At 43.6% G+C, this 20,817-nt stretch overlaps 1 protein-coding gene across 5 annotated transcripts; it reads left to right on the plus strand.

The window, feature by feature from the left end:
• Positions 1–205: 205 nt before the first annotated feature.
• On the plus strand, positions 206–14,860 carry SERTM1 (serine rich and transmembrane domain containing 1). 5 transcript variants are annotated; one of them, XM_052671042.1, is made up of 3 exons: positions 206–317; positions 6,335–6,435; positions 13,761–14,860. In XM_052671042.1, the coding sequence occupies exon 3, from the start codon at positions 13,941–13,943 to the stop codon at positions 14,262–14,264; it is 324 nt and encodes a 107-aa protein (XP_052527002.1). In that variant the 5' UTR covers positions 206–317; positions 6,335–6,435; positions 13,761–13,940; the 3' UTR covers positions 14,265–14,860. The 5 variants fall into 5 exon arrangements, with proteins under 5 accessions (XP_052527002.1, XP_052527001.1, XP_052527005.1 ...); XM_052671041.1 differs by having other exon boundaries at positions 244–387; XM_052671045.1 differs by having other exon boundaries at positions 259–367.
• The last annotated feature ends 5,957 nt before the right edge of the window (positions 14,861–20,817 follow it).

Raw genomic sequence — 20,817 nt, forward strand, 5'->3', positions numbered from 1 at the left:
ACGTACGATGGCATTAGTGATGACTTACATCCAAAAACCAGCGGAACAGAAAGATTTCGGGCAATCTGCGAGGGGAACCCGCAGCTCACCGCACCAGCCGTCCCATGGTGTCGGGCCAGAGGCGGCTGCTCCCCTCCTCCGGCCGCACCGCACCGCCCCGGGGCCGGGGGCCGCCCGCGAGCAAGGGACGGGCGAGGGGCGGGCCGGGGGCGGCGCTGCCTGCGGGGCCGTACGGGACGGCGGCGGCAGCGGAGCCGGAGCCGGAGCCGGAGCCGGGCTGGGGCGGCCGCGACGGAAGCGGAGCGGAGCCGGGCGCGGTGAGCGGAGCCGGAGGGAGGGGGTTCCTCGGAGCCCGGCGTTGCTGCGGGTCTGGTTCTCTCCCTGAGGGTTTGTGGTTCGTTTTTGTTTTTTTTTCTTTTAAGGGAGGTCAGCACTTGGCTTGGGTTTTGTTTTATTGGTTGTGGGTTTTTTTGGTGTTTTGTTTTTGGGTTTGTTTTTTTTTTTTCTGTTGTTCCGCTCGCTGGCGGGGCCGTGCCGCTGGTGTTGATACTCGGAGCTGCGGGGGCTGCCCCGCTTTTGCCGCTCCGGGTCACCTGGTGCCCTCCTGCCGGAACCCAGAGCGGTCGCCTTTCACGAGAGTTTGACCTCGGTGTGCACCGGGCCCGCGTTTGGTTGGTCCCAAGGGTGCTGTGGCAAGATCCCGGTTTTGTCCTTCCCGAGTCCGCGCGTTGTCAGAGTGCTTGGATGGAGCACTTTCTCTTTTCGGAGGAACGGCTTTGGCTGGAGGCAGGCAGGCAGGGATGCACAGGTTGCTTTCTCCTTCGCAGAGACGCTGCAGCTGGGGTTCGGATGGTGCAGAGCGTTTGGTGGGCATTGTGCATCCCCTCAGTGGCTCTTTGGGCACAAGGGGTGGTTGCCACACGTGTGCTCGTTTGCAGTTTGTGGGAAGACGACAGCAAAGGAACTGCTCCCTCTGCAAATGAATCCTAAAACGCCTATCCTGTGGGCTGGTAGATGAACAGAGCTTAGATTACACAGTCTGGAATAATAAACCTGGAGGGATGCACAGAAATGTGCCCTTTCCAAAGACTTTGTGCCCAGCTATGAGCTCTGGGCTGTTGCAGTATCGTCTCAGTGGGGTAACGAAGTTTGGGACAGAGGAAGCAAAGCAAACTCTTCCCATCCTTGCAGATGTTAAGTGGTAGTGATAGGGAGATGATGAAAATATTACTAAAAGCCTGGGCATGTGCCAGACTTCTTAGCATGTACGTAAGTAAAGAAAATTAGGAAGGCATAGTGAGTATTATTAAATGTAATTTGTAGATATTTATAGCAGAACGGGACAAAGATGAATAAAAGAAGTGTATGAAATCTGGAGTCCAGAGCAGGTACATGGTTCTGGCAGCTTTATTCCAATAAAGGATCCAACTAGAGGATGGATATCTGTTTCTGTACTATTTTGCTTTTCTGCAGTCACTTTGACCCTGTGCTGAGTTTTCTGAGCCTGAACAGTCTGAAATGATGAACAGCCTAAAATCAGTCTCCTGCTCTCTGCTGTGTTGTCTACAAGGGCCTGTCCCTACTAGGGATGGTGCTGCTGGCTATCGCTGTGTGTCTGCTCTGGCGTGCAGGCATGCCTGCCTGCAAGCTGCTGCCTGCCATGTCCAGGATGCTTGCACTGCTGTCAGCAGGAGAAATGCTGCTGCACCTGGAGCTGACGAGGAAGGGGTCCTGGGCTGCTTCAGCGTACAAGCATACTCTGATATCATCACCCATTTGGTGGGTGCACATGTATGGAAACATTTGGCATAAGAAGTTATTGCTATTTGCATTTCATTAACCTTTTCAGACGTAAAAGGCTGACCATGGTAGCTGGTGTCTGCCAAATGTCTTGGTTCATAATTGGGTCTTAGTGGTGCACTGCAAATTATAAATGGTGTTCTGTGAATTCCCCATCAGAGGCAGGAAGCAATGCAGTTCTCCTCCTGGCGCCCCATCGACGCAGGAGCATAAGAGGAATTAGCTCAGCTATAGAGCACGTCTAGAAGTTACTGATGTTCCACCAGGGTTTGAGGCTTGGAATTTAAATATTGAGAAGTTGTGACATTTGCGTCTCTCTCTGTAACATCCTCCTGCAAGCACTCCTGCCCCTGTGTCTTCATGACTGTAGTTGCCTCCTTTTCCTGGTTTGCACAGAGGAAATCCTGTTACGGCACAGCCTGTCTGCAGCGCTGTTGCAAAAAGCCACCTCTGAGCCTTGGCTGCATCTCCCCTCTCTGTCATCCTGGTGTCTGTTGCCCTTTCCCTGCTGCATCGGACACATCAGCTGCAGGCTTCGCATTCAGCGTCCTGGCGTGGGTCCCATATGTGACATCCCAGCTCTCCTGCTTTTCCAAGATGTACCCCCTGGGTTTTGATCACCCTGTGCTCCCAGCATCCGTCATCCTTCCTATCACCTTTGTATTTCCCTGAGCTTTGCCTTGTGCTTCCTTGTCATATAAGTGCCTTCTCTGTCACATCATTAATTTCTTTGATACATCCCAGCACGTCCACTTTTGATGCTTTCTTTGGCTGTCTGATATGGAAAGAAGCCCTCACTGCGCTGCAACACATTCCTGTCACTGGAATTAGTCTGGGGCTGGATTTGAGCACAATGGTGTCCTCTAGGACTGGGACACCTGAGAGGCAGTGTCGCACAGATAACTCTATCTGGCACCAGCAGCAGTGTCCTTCCATGCTCTGTGATTAGCATTAGCTCTCTGCACTTGCTCCTTTTGACATTTCAGGTGCAACCCTGCCCCCTTATGCTTACACATCACAGCTTGGTTCGCTGCAATGACTCTTGCAACAGAGTTTTATCACTGTGTCAGTTACTGCACACTGCTTTGCAAGCAATGAAAATATGTAAATGTTATGCACACACCCATACAGATGGTAATGTCACAGCCTCTCTGTCAGGGCAGGGCATGCCGCCTGTGTTGGTAGGATAAGGATGGAGATCTTTTTCATTATACAGCTGAGAGGACACAGAGAATCAAAGCAGGAATGTTGAGTCCAGAAACAGAGTTACAGAGAGCACAGTTACTGTGATTGTACATCTGTGCCCAAATTCATGAGCATTTGAGTTGTGAACTGCAGAACTCGGTACTGAATCTGCTTTTCTGGGGAGAAGAGATTTTGAATCAAGATGGTGCATTAATAAAGAGTTCTGTTTAATACATCATGCAGTTTTTGTCCTAGCTTTATGTTGTGCCAGGATTTCTAAGGTTTACGCGAAGTCTGATTGATATTCGAGGGCTTCGTGCAGGCTGTATACTCAGATTGTTCTTATAAAATATATTGCTAGTAGTGTGTTACCTATTACAGTAGGAAAGTGTTCTCTTTTTTCTCTGGACGCCACTTCCTGCATAACTGTGTCACTAATTAGGGGCTGATAACCCTCTTGACTTGGTTCAGGGCCACATACTGTTCAGCATGATATAGTGCTGCAGCACTGCTAGGGTTAACAGAGACCTGAAATCCATTCACTTTCAGATTATCCATATTTAGCTCTTAGGCTATCTTTCTGGTAGTGACAGGGATGGGGTCTGGTATTTCTAAAGGTTTTTTTCCCCTTTCCCAGGAGTGATGCAAACCAGAAACCCTGCAAGGTGTTAGCTTCACAGGTGAGTGCAATGGAGAATGAAAGCCAGCCTTGATAATCAGGACTGCTTGCCTGGGGCTGGGTGTTTTATCTGACAGGTTTTTCTCTGAGTAAATGGTGCTGAGGATTTGTCCCACTGGGAATCCATACAGCTTCAGGGGGAGCTGCTTGTCCTCCACTGCTCCGAGTCTTTGGCCACAAGCATGGAGCCCCACATCAGTCCCCTTGCTGCAAGTACAAAAGTTGGTGATTGGGAGCTGCTGCTAAGAACTAGGCACCAGCTAACAAAGTTTAATTAACTTCTGTTTGCTCTGAGATTAATTGTATCACTCCTCGCTCGCACTCATACTGGTGACTTCATGCCCTGGATGGGATCCTCTGCAGAGCTATTTGCAGCCTCTGCAGAGAGGGACAGCAGGAATGGGACGACAGCTGTTAGAGGAGAGCTGAGAAGAAACAGCTGAAATATTTTCAGATATTTTTCTATATTTCCACTGAGGGAAACAGTCTTTCTGGCCTTCCTTTATTTTTGCCTTGTGAAAATGTGCAGTCATTCCACCAGACACTAGATTTTCTATTCAGACAAAACTTTCAAATTTGAGGTTGCCAAAGATCAGACAAAAAGTTGTTCTGTAAGTGCAGAAATGAAAGAATCCCGGTCCCTTTGGGTTCCTCTCCCCTTGCACTGGATCTCCTTGCCAACCTGCAGCCTCCAGGAGCACCCACTGAGGGGTCTGTTGCTTTGGCTGTGGCATCTGGGTCTACATTTAACTGCAGAAGACAAGTAGTGAGATCTAAAACCATTAGGGGGAACCAAATGGCTTAACCTCGGTGTCTCCTCTTCTTGTGTTGTCACTAAGGTTTCAGAGCTCAAATGTCTTTAATATTTGGTTGAATTTGGCAGGTGACCAACGGGAGCAAAAGTAGTATAAGAAAGACATAAAATGGTTGGAGAACGCCTGAAGACAGGCTGTAAAGATGGTGGAGAATCTAGAGAGCAAGGCATACGAGGAGCAGCTGAGGCTCCTGGTTTGCCCAGCCTAGAGCAAAGGAGCTGATGGCAGCTGCAGCTCCACACAGGGAGCAGAGGGGCAGCGTTGAGCTCTGCTCTCTCTGATAGCGGCACGGCCCGATGGAGCGGTGTTAAGCTTCATACTGCATCTCTGGTGTGTTTTATCAGCTCAAGGTTTTGTAGGCTCTGTTCCTTTCGCTTCGTTGGAGACGGGTTTTGTATCACGTGAAGGGCTGGATGGGCAAGAGCAGAGCTCAGTGCATGTCAGGGGAGATGTCTCCTGCAGAGACAAAGGAGAGCTGGAAAAGAAACAAAACCATTTATATTTGTTGTGTTTAAAATCACTGCTGCAGAGATTTGTGCCAGTTTCCCCATGGCAGCCATTCTGAGAGAAACAAAGGGAAGAGAAAGATTCTCTACTGTGAGGAGATGAAATTACAAGGCATAGGATGGAACTCTGTTACAAGAGGCAGATTTGTGAGAGAGGAGCTTTGCAGGGATTGTTGCATTCCACTCTCCATCCTACCAGCAGCACCTGCCTCAGCCTGTGTGCTCCACCACTGAGGTGCACTCACTGCCCTCGCGCCCAAGCAGGAGCTGGGTCCAGCCCTGGGGATACCAACCTGAGGCTTTAACTGCAGCCTCACACCTCTCCTCCTTGATGTGTAGATGGTCAGTAAGCTGTCTGCCTCTCTCTAGGTGGAACGTCGTGATACAGTCACTGTTATCAAATACAGGGTTATCAAAACATTTGCATTTCAATGGTGCTGACTTTTAACAGCTGCACTAGATAATTTTCTTTATTGAACTTGGACAGGCTTAAACCATAAGTGATTCAGTGATGGAAGGGATGAAAGCAACATAACAATGCATTAACATTCATCCCCAGAGATCTGCTTCTCTAATGCAGTTCAAACCAAATGTGCTGAAAGGGTAGTGCTTTGAGATGTATAATGACTGTGACTGTCTCTTCTTTCCTGGAGAGGAATATCTTCTTGAAAGTGACCATGCTTTGTTTTAATCTGTGCTGTCTGAGATTGTTTTTCAAATATAAAATCAATTTAGTTTGCTTTATTAAAGGCAGTTCAGGGGCCAGGTTTTCATTTGAAGTATCAAATGAATTTAGAATGCAAAAATCTACTAGCTCTCCATGTGTACATACAATATTCAGTTTGGGGATTTCAGGTAAGTGAATTTAAACTGCAAATTGTCTGAAATAAAGAGAAAAAGAAATGATGGTGTGTAACATAGAAGGACCTGATTCCTGGCAGGAGTCTTCAGATGATGATGTGAAATGAACAGAGATACACAGCTCCTGTGCTTATAGCAGTGCCAAGGGACAGCAGGGTGTCTTGGTCCAGGAGCACCTTGCAGAAGAAGAGGGAAAGGGTATTACTGAGACATATCTGCAAAGCAGATCAGGAGATAAGTGTGATTTTTGTATTATATGTACAGTGCTGTAGGTGGATAGCTAGCAGAAATGTGGCTAGCAGAAATGAAAAACATGCCTAGACTCCATTCGCTTTGTTTTCCTCTGAAATTTCTGGCACTGGAAAGAATCAATATTCAGTACTTTTCCTCCATGTTTTTCTTTTTTTTTTTTTTTGTTTGTTTGTTTATTTCTTTAATTAATGTATTTATTACTAAACTCTTCATCTTTTATTTATTTGCTTTTTTAGGGAGGCTTTTCTCAGCATGCAGTCCCTTTAGATTTGGGTGTGATAACCAAGCACATCTGGCACGTTGGACTTCTGGCTTGCATTCTTCTGTCATCCTGCTTGTAAGTATTCCTTCTCTTTGCCTATATATTTTACGGAGTGTACTCAACTGACAGTGACTGAAAGGGTGGAAGCTTTAGGTCTGATTTCAGGTCACAATGGCTTTGCTTTGCATTGATATAAATAACTGTAGTGTGCAGATGCATGGGAAATGTAAATGATAAAGGCATTTTGAGCCCATCTGAATTAATTGAGTATCCTTATAGCTCTGAGGGGTTCCTTTTCCCAGTCCCCACACAAAACCCCAAACAAAATATAACTTGATTTTGACCTGCAACCAAGCCATCTGGACTGTTGTCCTCATAGATTTTTAAAATCATAAATTTAAATCACATTGTAATAAAAGATGCAATTAAATCATAAATTAAAAGGAAGACTTTGCTTGTGGCAGGAAATAGATTTTCCTTTTCCTTGTGTGCACTTTTATACCGAGTAAGTAGATGACTGATCCTGTTTCTCAGGCAGAGTGGTAAAGGGATTCTGTGCTCCTGGAGAGTCCAGAGACATGAAGAAACAAGATCCTGTGTACTTGTGGTTTTTCAGTTGCTAAAGGCATTTATTAAAGAAAAGGAAGAATTAAGGATTATGTTCTTGCTAAACTCCAAGCAATATGTCATACTTTGGCTTCCCTACCTACACTTTCTACATTTTCAACCAAGTAAATTATTGTTCACTTCTCTTCTGTCTAGCACTGTTGTCTGGTTTGGTTACAAAATGTTACAATTACACATTTTTCCAGCATAGAGCAATCTACTTTTCAAGGCCAGGGAGTTCCCTGTATGTAAAGTCCAATCAGTACTTTGGTATGAGCATGTAAAGGTATTGTAATGGCATTAAATGCTTTGTGTTGCAAGTTGTTCATTTGTGGTGAAATAATCCTATATGGCAAAGGAAATGAATGCATAAAACAAAGGTGATGGGACGGAAGATAGACAAATTAAACAAGAAGCTGCCTGGCCTTCATATCTATATCAAATTGACAAGGGTTGTGAGAAGTCTTAATCTCTCACAGATCTAGTGAAAACTTGCTGCCAGCTTTTGGCACCATAATAATAGGGCTGAGGATGGAGGCATCTTTAAGCATCAGGATATTTCATACTAGAACTGGCATCACCTGTGCTGTCCTCTGGGAGTCTGCACAATTACTCTCCTGTCAGGTCTGCTCTGATGCTGAACAAAGGAGAGGGAGTTTTTTTCCAGGTCATGAGGGGATGATATCATTATCCACTCAGTCTTGGTTCTGGCTTACCAGAAGGACAAAAGAAAGCAGAGAACACATCTGTGAGCAATGCAGGGAGCAGCCCCATCCCTGACTCCCTCTGTGCTTTCCTCTGTTTCACACACATGATCACTGCAAGCGTGCTTCTTCCATCTGCACCTCTGTGTCCTTCAGAACACGCATATCTGCCAGCAGGGGAGCTGGATCTCTGCAATGACAGTGTGCATGGAGGGAAGAAAGCCTGTGCACTGAGGCTCTGTGGACAGATGCCCATGGGTGAGCTTCACCAGTCCTTCCCTGGCTCATTGAAAGACTCCCTATCCTCCACAGAGCCATTTGTTTTGAAGAAGATTGCAGAAACCTAATTTTTTCATTGCAGCACTGCCCATCGCAGTAAGGTTGGAGCTGCCTGATCTTTAAGGTCCCTTGCAACCCAAGCCATTCCATGATTTATCCTCTGTCTCTGGGCTGAAATCACTCAAAATGGTTTGAAGTTTTTAGGGAAGGAAGGCAGATGAATCCCCTGTTGATGTCTGAAGGGAAAAGGCAGCTCACTGTTGGAACAATTGCAAAAGCAAATTAAGTTCTCCACTGCTAGGAGTTGTTTACAATGAGAAAATGACTTTTTAGGATACCTTCTTACCTGTAAAGAAGCTGATGGAAGATCATGACAAAAGTATTATTTACCCAAAATTAAAAACACTGATTTCCCTAGATGTTTGTTTGTCTGTCTGCATAAACACTTTGAAGCCTATGAAATAACCAATGTATTTGTCAGTCTGTAGTCACAAAAAGCCAGGAAGAACCAAGAAAACAAAGTGCTTATCTGTGGCTGATAAACTCTAAAGAAAATGAATCTACTGGACTTTCCTTCCTGTTCCTCACTGTTAGGCACTCAGTGTGAGAGTACATCCCATTAACTTATATTTCACTTTGTCTGGAGAAATAGATTTGTTGCATCAAGGTATTCAGAGACATATGGCACAGGCAACTGCATAGTAAAGGATTTATGACGCTGGGAAATGTAAAAGCTCTCTGTTTACTTCATGACTTCTTGGATAGCACTACAGCCTCATTTAAAATTCACCTTAGGTTGAACAGGGAGATGATTGATGTCTCAGCAGTGTTCAAGATTAAATTGCATGTGTTATGCATAGCGCCCTGGATATATGCTGACTGATGAGACCTCCACCCCTGACCACACTGCGGTTTTCAGAAGTAGCTTTTTTATGATAGGTGCCATCAGAGATGTAAGCAGTTGATAGCTTTGGCACACCTTCACAGACATGCTACTGCATGGCAACTGGGATTTAGCTCTAACACAGTAGCAGTTTCTTAATCTTCACTTCTCCACTTTATCTTGCTTGCTGAGGAGGTCAATTTGTCTGTCTCCCACTTACCATAGGATAAAATAAAAGATGACAAACCAACTGGGGCTGCTTGAAGTATCTGTCAGGTAGCCCTGCTCTCAGAATTAGAGTATCACCACCTTTGAAAAGTGATTTATACAGAAGACATGAATGGAGTAGCAGTGCACAAATGGAGGATAACATTTGCATGATGGTCTGTTTGAAAAGTGTGTATAAAGGACAACGTGTATCTGACAAAGCCTTGTGTGCTGGCCCTCATATTTGGGGACTGAAGTAGTAGAATAAGATTTTTCTGTCTTTTATATCTAAAGCCAGCAGAGAGCGGAGCTCAAGTCTGTGAGTCTGTGCCTTTTTTTTATTATTATTATTTTTTTCTTTTTCTGTAGTGCATCTGTGTCAGTAGTTTATCCATCAGAGCAGCAAAGTGGTGTAACAGTGGAGTAATAGCAGGGTGGAAACATAGCCAGTTTGGAAAGACGGAGTATGTATGGCCTGGGGCAGCAGTGGGATTGGATTCAGTGGTTCATGAAGGCTCCTCAAGTTGCACATCCGTGTTCGAGGATTACTGAGGTGCCTCTGAGAAGGTCGTCTGAATCCAGCTACACCACAAATACTGAGTCTTCCTGCAGATAGGTCCTAGTTCTCTTGTGGCCAGAGATCATTCAAGAAGCACCACGAAAAACAAGAGGAACACAGTCTTCTGCTTTTAGAGTAAGAGTTCATTTCCAGTCATTCAGCAGTAGAGCTTTAAATTTAGTTTTTAGCTTAAGGAAAACAGCTTTCTAGCTGTAGACAAGGGAAAAGTATGGACCGCTACAGAAGTTGAATCCCTTGATTGGTTTACGGGTCTCAGAAGACAATGGATTTACTGAAGTTAGCCACTTCCAATTTTCTCGTTATACTTTGAAGTCGGAGACAAACTTCATAATCATTTTGCTGGGACCAGGTTTGGCCTTGACATTGTTTTGTGTAGTTTTCAGAAATACACAAACCCATTTACAAAGTGAGAAGGTGAAGCCAACAACTGGCTTTACTGAGGGTTATTCCTATGGGAGGACTAGATCTCAGAAGAGAGCCAAGTGGCTGCGCTACTTACTTCCTCATTTCAGAAGGAGCAGGAAGCTGATCCAAGGTGGTGGCTGTAGTGCACAGGATAGAGCTGCTCTTCGAAACTAGAAGGCCTGGTTTGCTTCATGGCAGAGGTTTGTGTAGCTGCATTCAGTCCAGAACTGCACTTCCACCTGACAGACACCAGCTGAGCTGCTCTGTCTGATTTCTAGCTCTTTCTGCAGTGCGGGGATCACATCAGGGAACTTCATCAGGGATCAGTGTTGGATCTGTTTTATTTCTGTATATTCGTTGTGCCTTTCCCATGAATGCTGTTCAGATGTTAGGACACGATATGGTCATGCTCCCATGGGACATTGCTGGTAACTTACTTTAGTTGGGTACAGATGGTTTGTAAAGCTTTTAGGCTGAGCAAAACCCAATGTTTTAAGTGTATATTTTTAAACGTGATTAAAACAACACACTTTGCTTTTTTTCTCTTCCAAAAACATTACCTGAAGAGTCACTTTAGCTGAAGATGTATGATGAGATCCGGTCACATGTTACATCCCTTTGCACTGTGTGTGATGCAGCTGGAATGTGGGCCATCGTCATTTGGAATCACAGTTGATGGTGCCTCTGATCTCGCCACAAAATACTTAGTTCAAAATAGCCCAGCTGGTATTGCAAGACCTATAAGGGCTCAGATCTAGAAAGCATTCACATCTCTGCTTAACTGTAAGCTTCTGATTAGTCCTCTATAAGACTGTAAATTTTTACTTGCTTCAAAGGAAGTCTTAAGCCAAAGTTCTTCCTTGTATCAGGGCCAAAACCATTAATGGTAAAAGTAGAACACAGATTTCAAACTTGCGAAGAATTTAAAGGCTTTTAACTTCTGCCATATTAAAGAATTTATGTGAATTAATTCCTGAAGTTATTATAGGAAAATTCAATTATTAATGGATCTGCTTTTCATTATGACGAATAATCAAGGATAAACATCTTCTGTATCAAAGCTTATCTTTTAAAAAGGATAAATTAGCTGTAAGATGCTTAACTACTTCCAGAACACGAAATGAACATTGTTGTTCTGTTAGTTAATTTTGGATCACTAAATTAGAGCTAGTTCAAAAGGACTATAATCTCATAAGGATCTCTCTGTTCAGTCTGTTGTGATTCATTTCATAAGGTGCTTGTAATAAATAATGCATCTCATTGGGATAAATGCTATTAGTGATATAAAATTGTTTATTTAAAATATATTTTAGACGTCTGTGTGAGTTATATACCACAAGGGTAGGAATATTTTTATTTGGTATTTGCAGATGCAAGTTTTGTACGCCTGTGTATCTTGTAGGCTTTTGGGATACTTGGGAAGGTTACCAGAAGCTCTGCAATAAAACAACATCTGGAATGTAACCTTTTGTCCATCAAAACATTATGGATGTGAATATATTAGTAATTTAATCCAGGCCAGGCCATAGGCCTGTCAGTAGCTCTTGTGTTGAATTAGTAGCACACTTCCTGGCATGGTTTCAGCCAGCTAGCCCTCTGCAAGCCATGCCTGGACATATGTGAGGTTAGCAGTGACCATCATTCACTCCCAGAGGCAGCTGCAAGTTGGCCATCTTGTCCATGGACATGAGAGTTCAGCCATCTTTGTGCAATGTGCCATGCAAGTTGTTTTCAGCACCAAGGAACAGACCTGACTTGTTCTATTGAGCTGTATAGATGCAATTGTGAGGTATATAAAATAAATTAGGATTAAAATAAGTAGGATTAGAGTATACATTCTGCTTAATATTGTCTTTGTTCACCGAGGCATGGGGCATGACCTCCTAAATGTAATTTACAGGGGAAAAATACCGCGAGTAACCGCACAAATAACTTTGGTAGATGCAAAACATTTTTCAGTAGGTGTCTTCAAGGCTTCGTGAGAAGCAGCAGCACCAGCAGAAAAGTATCTTGTATTTCCTAAGGAGCTTTAGTTCAGATTGGGACTTTTGTGGTCAAAGCAAGTGTGGAAAAGTGTCACCCTCTTGAAGACAGAGGAACTTTTCTAAATTAGCAGAAGTAACAAGGTTAAAGGAAAAAAATGGAAGGCAGAACATTGCTTAGAATATTGCTGGGACACTTCAGTGGAAACACTGGGAGATACTTCATCTGTTATGTGACACACAGAAGGAGACCATAGACTACTGAATCATTACTTTAAGGTCCTCATTCTGTCTTTCTGACTGTTGATGACAGTTTGCTCTCTTCATTGATATGAAAACCAGTAGGATTTTCCTCAAAGCCTCTAACTGTGAGTAAGAGATCATTTTATTAAGCTGAGACCACAGAACAAGGCCTAAAGCAAAGTCAAGATGAGAGGGACCATACTAGGAACTTAGATGTGTAGGGATATTGCCTTCCTAGTGGGGAGGAAATAGTTCCTTTCCTTGCTGTGCTCAAGCATCTGCAATGAAAGGTTGACTACAGACAGTGGAAATGGTTTCAAACTACAAGAGGGGAGATATAGATCAGATATAAGGAAGAAGTTTTTCACAGTAAGGGTGATGAGGCACTTGCACATGTTGCCCAGAGAGATGGTGGATGCCCCATCCCTGGAGATACCCAAGGTAAGGCCAGACAGACTCTGAGCACTTGATGGAGCTTTAGGTGTCCCTGTTCATTGCAGGGGATTTGGACCAGGTGAACTTTAAGGGTTCTTTCCAATTCTATAATTCTGTGATTCTATGACAAATGGATAGAAAAATGGTATGTGGATAACTACATAGAGAAAATGAGCTTCATTTCCTCCACGCTTACACCTTACATGATTTATTCTGTATCAAAACAAAGGCAATAGCTTACTGTGTTTAAATCAGATAGGGCATGTCAGCTTTTTACAAGCAATTCTCTACCAGCAAGCCTTCTCATGCTTTTCCAGGCTGCATGTGGGAATTGACCACATTGGTTTTAAAATAAAAAGAAGCTCAGCATACTTCAGCCCACTCCTCTTGTTCTACTCTGAACTTGAGCACCAGAGTTTCCAGGTTTAAACACAAAGTGGCTGAAGGCAAAGCTCTGCTGCTCCTGGGTAATCCCTTCTTTTTATCCTTAGCTGCTGGGGCTGCTTGTTTCCTCAGGGTTTTGCTTGTAGATGTCAAAAGCTGCAACACTTCACTGAAATGTGTGTGCCATTGAGACGTGAGCTTCACACTATGAATGTGAGGTGCATTTTGATCTTTGAAACCATCGGATCCATTTCATAAATAAGAAGTCAGGTCTGGCAGATTTTCCCATTTCGGTTAGCTCAGGTAAGACAATGTGGAATAAGTGGCTGAAGGTGGTGAATTATCACCCACAGTGGTGTTGTAGAGCCGCCTTCTAGGCTGACAAACTGATGTCTTGAGAGGGGTTTTTCATTCCTTGATTAGCTTTTGTCCACAAGACAAATTTGGATTCTACTATGCCTGTCCCAGGTAAAGTGCAAAGCTACTCTTATTGGTCTGTTCTACAGTCAAAGAAATCCTGGGAAAGAATCAATTTTATAGGATTTATCTTTATTCCTGTATTTTGGTAAATAGAAACAGTAGTTAAGTAATGCCTCCAGAATTGCAACTCTTAAGAATTGGATTGTTTCAGGTACACATTAAATAATATTAGCTAGTAAATTAATCTTATCTTTTTTTTTTTTTCCTTGCAGTTCTGAAGAACACACTATTCCTTTGCCCTAGGCTTGAGCAGTAAAGATCTGACTGCTGGTTGAACTGTTACCTCTTTGCTGTGATGGAAAAGTGCTCATCTAAAACAAGCCCCTTGTTATGCTGCTAAAACTGCCTCTGAATACAAGATCTGTGGTGATTGTTAAAACACAAACCCCAAAATGTCGGAACCCGACCCCTCATCTGGTTTTGTAGGAAACATGGAAAATGGGACTTTTCTGGAGCTATATCCCACGTCGCTTTCAACATCTGTGGATTCATCAGCTGGCCGTTTATCCAACGTCTACGTCTATGTTTCTATATTCCTCAGTCTCTTAGCTTTCCTCCTTTTGCTATTGATCATTGCACTTCAGAGGCTGAAAAACATAATTTCTTCCAGTTCCTCATACCCAGAATATAACAGTGATGCTGGAAGTTCTTTCACTAATTTAGAAGTCTGTAGTATTTCTTCCCAGCGGTCTGCTCTTTCAAACCTTTCTTCATGAAACTAAATGAAAGGGAATATATAGGGCATGGAGAAGCTTTGTCTAGTTTCTAGGGGAGGTAGTGCATGCAACATTTGCCTTAGGAGACGATGATGAAAAGGTGGCATTTAAAGTTTAGTTTTTTCTTTCCTTTTCTAGTCTTCATTTTCCCTTTTACTAATGTTGATTTGCATTTTGGATAATGACTCTTGATCATTGTTTCATGCCTGTAATTGCGATGCTTTTTCTCACACATATGTGGTGTTCATTAGGAGTATTCCTGCCAAACTGTAATATGGTTCTAAGTAGATGTGTCATTTTTTTCTGCTCTAGTAGTGGCCCCTTTCCTGGTTTTGTATTAATAATACGTTGTTTTTCCTTTTTTAATTAGAAAAGGATAAAATCTCTATTGCAAAAGTAACAAAAATGAGCTTAAATTATCAATATAGTTTGTGGGACAACCTAAAGTTGTTGACATTGTTTCCTTTTTTGTTTTTCTTGTCTTTTTCAGTATTTATTGGTGTTTATTGAATGCAACTAAAATCCATCTCCTGAAGAATGTTACATTTATTTATTTGTACTTCCAAATCATTCTGGATAAAGTTGTCTGTATTTCAGTTTTTAAATCTCTGAAATCTTTGGTTAAATTAGTAAAGCAACTACAATAACTATGGTCATTGCTGAATGTGTAGAGGTATTTTTGGACTACACTGCAAATAATTTGCCTAACGATTTATTCCTCTGGGGGGCAGCTTTTGCTTCGGAATCACACATCTCACAAAACTGTGCTGATTGTGCATTCTATTGGTACTGGGTACCAGTACAAACCAATGGCTTCTTTTAGGAGATCCATATACTGTGACTGTAGCTAGTAGCTAAATAGCTCCTGGAACTATCCTTTCTTTAGGCATAAAATGTTTGCAAAGCCAGCAGGAATGGAAATTATTTGGTCTGGTGAGGGTTTACTGGAGTGGACTTTGCCTTATATTTCACACATGCACACTGGGGTGGAGGGAGGACACGAGATGTTCCATTCATAGGCAGATCTGAGCTTTGACAATAAAGAGGTGCATCATGTCCTTGCAGAGGGTTGGAAGAGTTAGGAAGGAGAAAGGCAGTGGCTCTGCTCCTTTTCTCCATGAGCTTAAGGAAAGGCCAGAGATGGATGACCTTTCCCAACCCTGCTCCTTTTTGCTATGCTGTAGTCTGGGTTATGATCCCCTCTGCCTGCAATATAAGTTAGCACTCAGTTTTTGCAGTCAGATAACGAGCATTATTGTGAACAAGAGCCTGGAACCAGCTGTGAATTAAATCAAATTATCAGAAAAATTACTAACATGCCAAATGTGATCTACCAGGATTGCAGCCCCATGCTGTGCTGTGTTATTCCTTGCTGGCTTGATTGCTGTGTGTGAGGATAGCCTAGTCCTGCCATTCAGATCCATGCAAATGCTCCTCTGATGGCACCATGACAGTCACTGGAGAGATCAGAGGAAGGCTGTGGAAATGCCACTGCTGTATCTGTTCCTGGAGTAAGAGTGTGTACAGCTCTGGGTCACCAACAAGACACATTAACAACGCAGTCTTTAAAAGAGAAATTTGGAAACTTCAGTGTAAATACAGTCATTAAAAACACAGCTGTTCAATGCCAAACAACGTGCAAATGATGTTAGAGTTGCTGCTTTCAGTTTTTCAAAGTGAACCTGCAGTATGTGGGTAATTGTTAATTGATCACGGCGTTGATTAGCTCCTTACAAAGGACAATGGACTTACTGACCAAGAGATAAATTAAGGCCACAGGAGCTCTGAGACAAACTGTTTTTATAAATTTTGGCTCTCAAATATTTTATTCATCTGGACAAAAATTCCTTGTAGGTTACTTTTCACTGTAATTGATGGTAGGCCTGAGAAAAAGACTGTAGTATTGAAAAGTGATCAGCAAAGATTATTGCCATTCTGAAAACTGTTCAAAATCCCAAATCTGTAACAGAATGCATTTGTGTGTTAACTTGGAGATAAAAATAAATGAACTTTAAACGCAGACAGGCAGTCATTCAGCTATCCTCTGTAAAACTGTTGCTTCCTTTACTGCAAATGCAGGAACTGAATCAAAACCAGAGATGAGAACGCCATCTGAGTTGGGTATTTATTCCCAGTGGTGATGTTCTTTTTATCAGCTTATGCTTACGGATGCACAGATACTTACTATTAAATACAGACTGTTGAACACCACTGGCTTTGTTGAGTGAGCTATAGTCAAACTGCATGAGAGCAAAAATTATTTTTCAGCCCTGCAGAGAGTTGCCCGTTGATCCTTGTGGACACCCAACTGGCACCTGGGCTAGCAATGCACAGTTGCTGCAGAGAAGGTCAAGAGCACCCTGGGCTGCATTAGTAGGAATGCTGTTAGCTGTTCAAGGAAGACAATGGCAAAAAATACCTGCAGTGCTGGCTCCAGTTCTGAGCTCCTCAGCACCAGAAAGATGTGGGTTTCCTGGAGCAAGCCCAGCAAAGAGCCATTAGGCTAATTAAAGGACTGAAGCACCTTCTATGAGGAGAGGCTGAGAGAGCTGGGACTGTTCACCTGGAGAACAGAAGGCTCAGGGAAGGAAGGATGGGAAGCCAGGCACATCTCAGTAGTGCTCTGAAAGATTTTCCTGATTTTCTTCTGTAAGCTTAAACTATTGCCTAGTTTTCCTACAAATATCTTTTACCATCTAAACGATTCTTGTCCTCCTTCCACACAATATGGTATTAGCCCTCTTCTTTTGCCTTCTGATCCTGTGGTACTCTGATAAGGATGATGCCCATGGACTATCATGGTGCTCTGCAATTGATTTTCATCCCTTCAGAGTCTTGTTTTCAGTGATACCACTGGGAAAGACATCTGTGTGGGAAGGATATTTACAGAGCCCACGCACCTCTCATTCTCTGTGGTGGGACTATTCTGGCTGCATCTGTCACAGCTGCCTAAGAAAACACAGAAGCACCAGAGCTGATTGCCCTTCTCATGCTTGCATGCTTGGACACTCTATGAAACATGGGCTTGACCTTGCCTATGTCCTTGGCATATGGTAGAGCAGGCTTTAAGCTCCTGTACCCTAAATGTATTATGGGATGCAGCCAGTCTGCACTCACAGAATCATCACAGAATCATAGAATTGTTTGAGTTGGAAGGGACCCTTAAAGATCATCTAGTCCAACCTGAAATCAACAGGGAAATCAAACAGGCCCAGGATGCTGCCCCAGGCTGGGACCAGGTCAGGGACACCTTGCAGATGCCACACGAAGATGCTTTCAGGGTGGGTGGCTCCCAGCACTATGTTTTGGAGCAAAAAAGCACATCAGCCTGCTGTGTTTTTGTTTTTGGGGCCAGGTAATCAATTTTTATCACTCTGGGAATTGCCAGGCAGGCAGGACTAGGTGTGATGAGCTATTTTTCACTTCTTTGAGTTACTTCTTTGTTTTAGATCAGAGGGAACTGAGCACTCAGCATAAGTCTGAAAGTCCCAGCAAGTGATCATCAGCACGTCTAGGGTCACAGAATCACAGAATCGTAGTGGTTAAAAGGAACCTCCAGGAGACCTCACCACCAACCCATCCGCTAGGCTCTGTCTTGAGCTTGGGCCCAGCAATTTCTTGTGAGAGAGAAATAAGCATTTATCATGTCTTGTAGAGCTTTAGTTGGTTCTTTCAGAAATGTCCTTTCTATGCCAATCTGATAAAATGGATTAAATCCTTGCTGGCCCCCTTCAACCTAACAGCTTCATCAGGATTCAGAAAGTGGAAGCAAACACTGAGACTTACAGATGATACTAAGCCAGGCTGAGCTGCAAACACCTAGCAGGGCAGAGGAATAATGCCAACAGAAGCGTGGCTGGAAGCAAAATGAGATGGAGCCTGAAAAACATGCAGAATAATGTCTGAGGCAGAAACAAAATAGAAAAGGAGCACTCCAGGTGTGGGAGAGATGGCAGCAGGGACAGAAAAGCATCTAAGCTGCATATAAACTGCTTCATATTCAATATATCCTACTCTTATACTGGGCATTTACTCATATTATGTGTAATTACTAATATGCTTTAAGAGATTTTGTTCGGAAAATAACCCCTAAGTAAACATCTATTGTAATTCTGCAGGGATTATTTTCCTTCCTTAACTTCTCTATAAGACTGCTTACATGAGTTGATAGTGATAGGACAAGGGGAAATGGTTTTAAACTGAGACAGGGGAGGTTTAGGTTAGATATTTGGAGGAAGTTTTTCACACAGAGGGTGGTGACGCACTGGAACAGCTTGCCCAAGGAGGCTGTGGATGCCCCATCCCTGCAGGCATTCAAGGCCAGGCTGGATGTGGCTCTGGGCAGCCTGGTCTGGTGATTGGCCACCCTGCACATAGCAGGGGATTTAAACTGGATGATCAGTGTGGTCCTTTTCAACCCAGGCCATTTGATGATTCTACGATGATTCTATATTTAAGGAATTTGCAAATTCCCAATTATACCCCTCAGTTGTATTCACAAAGAAATGGCCAGATGTGCAATTTCAGCCCTGTAGGAAAAAAGGGTAAGACCAAAGTGTGACCCCAGACAAAGGCGAAAAGTTGGGTTAGATGTGCTGCACACAGGCAGCCACAGTTTCTGGAGACACACAACGAGTGACAAGAGAAATGTCACATCCTCCTGTCATATCTACACCTGCAGTACACATCTGTCAGCCCAACCAATAGTGTTTTGCTGTGACTGCTGGTATGTAGGGTCAAGTGGTACAGACTAGAGGATGCTGCCATCTGTATCTTGTATCCTCTTGTATCTCTGTTGTTTTCTGTGTGGTTTTTTTTTTTTCATCTAAGAAGCAGAACTTTGTTTCCCATATCATAAAGTCTGTTAAAAGTAAATAAAAATGTTATTCACTGATGCACACTGCAGCTAGTCTCTGTATCTCAAGCCGCAAGTATGTGTTGACATGGGAGTGGCAGTTGTTTGTGACATAACCAGTCCCACTCCCCAGAAGACCCTTCAGAACAAAATAGCAGTAAACGTTCTATTGAATTAGAAAACACTGTATCTCACGCTGAAGCTAAAGAAGATTGGGCTGACAGATTTATAATTGCTCAGATCTACTGAGAATTCTGAACAAGACAAGCTCTTTGACCAAAGGCACTTTCTAGCATCTATCTCATCAGTATTCATTAAGTGGAAACGTAGGCTGCTGTGATGAAGGATACCAGATACAGCAACGTGAACTTCAGCAACATCAAAAGCAATTAGCCAGGTACTAGAATCAGAGTACTTCCTTCAAAGTGGAAGTGAGCTAGTAAGAATGCAAGATTTTGCATTACAAAAATTGATTGCAATTTCATGATACAAGCGTGGTTACAGAGAAAAACTGGAAAAACAGTAACTACAGCAGTCAGATGTACTTGCCAATAAATGTCTTTGCTGAGATTGGGTCTGTCTAGCTTTCAGCATTTGTTTTGTTCAAATTTTATATAAAGAAAGGCAGAGCTCTGGGGGAGTCTTTGAGTGATTGAGTCACCATCCCTGGAGATGTTCAAGAAACATTTAGATGTTGTACTAAGGGACATGGTTTAGAGGGGAAATATTGGTGGCACATGTATGGTTGGATTAGATGATCTTGGAGATCTTTTCCAACCTTGGTGATTCTATGGTTCTATGATTATGATATTTCTGAAACAATCACAGAATCACAGAATCACCCGGGTTGGAAGGGACCTCAAGCATCATGTAGTTCCAACCCCCCTGCCTAGCAGGGCCACCAAACATACACATTCAGATCAGGTTGCCCAGGACCCCGTCCAACCTGGCCTTGAACACGTCCAAGGACGGGGCATCCACAACCTCCCTGGGCAGCCCGTTCCAGGGCCTAACTACTCTCCTTGTGAAGAACTTCCCCCTAACATCCAACCTAAATCTGCCCTCCTTCAACTTGGATCCATTTCCCCTAGTCCTGCTGTTGTCAGCCCTTTTGAAGAGTTTACTCCCCTCCTGGGTGTAGGTTCCCTTCAGGTATTGATAGGCTGCAATGAGGTCACCCCGCAGCCTTCTCTTCTCCAGGCTGAACAAGCCCAACTCCCTCAGCCTGTCCTCATAGGGGAGGTGCTCCAGCCCCCTGATCATCTTAGTCGCCCTCCTCTGGACCCTTTCCAAAATCTCAATGTCTTTCTTGTACTGAGGGCTCCACACCTGGACACAGTACTCCAGATGGGGCCTCACAAGAGCTGAGTAGAGAGGGACAATCACCTCCCTGTCCCTGCTGACCACCCCTCTCCTGATGGAGCCCAGGATCCCATTTGCCTTTCGAGCTGCCAGAGCGCACTGCTGGCTCATGTTCAGTCTCTCGTCCATCAGGACCCCCAGGTCCTTCTCTGCCGAGCTGCTCTCAAGGACCACTCCTCCCAGCCTGTACGGGTGCCTGGGGTTCTTCCAGCCCAAATGCAAAACCTTGCACTTTGCCGTGTTGAACCTCATTAAGTTCACCCTAGCCCAGCCCAAACAAGCACTATTCTGATTATATTTAAATACTTCTGAATTAAAAGGAGTTATGTCTATGCA

The sequence above is a fragment of the Tympanuchus pallidicinctus genome, unplaced genomic scaffold, assembly GCF_026119805.1.
Source record: "Tympanuchus pallidicinctus isolate F22 unplaced genomic scaffold, pur_lepc_1.0 scaffold11, whole genome shotgun sequence".
In the NCBI taxonomy this organism is placed as follows: domain Eukaryota; kingdom Metazoa; phylum Chordata; class Aves; order Galliformes; family Phasianidae; genus Tympanuchus; species Tympanuchus pallidicinctus.

Coding starts and splice junctions, on each gene's coding strand:
- SERTM1 (XM_052671042.1), top strand. CDS start 13,941: ATGTCGGAACCCGACCCCTCATCTGGTTTTGTAGGAAACATGGAAAAT.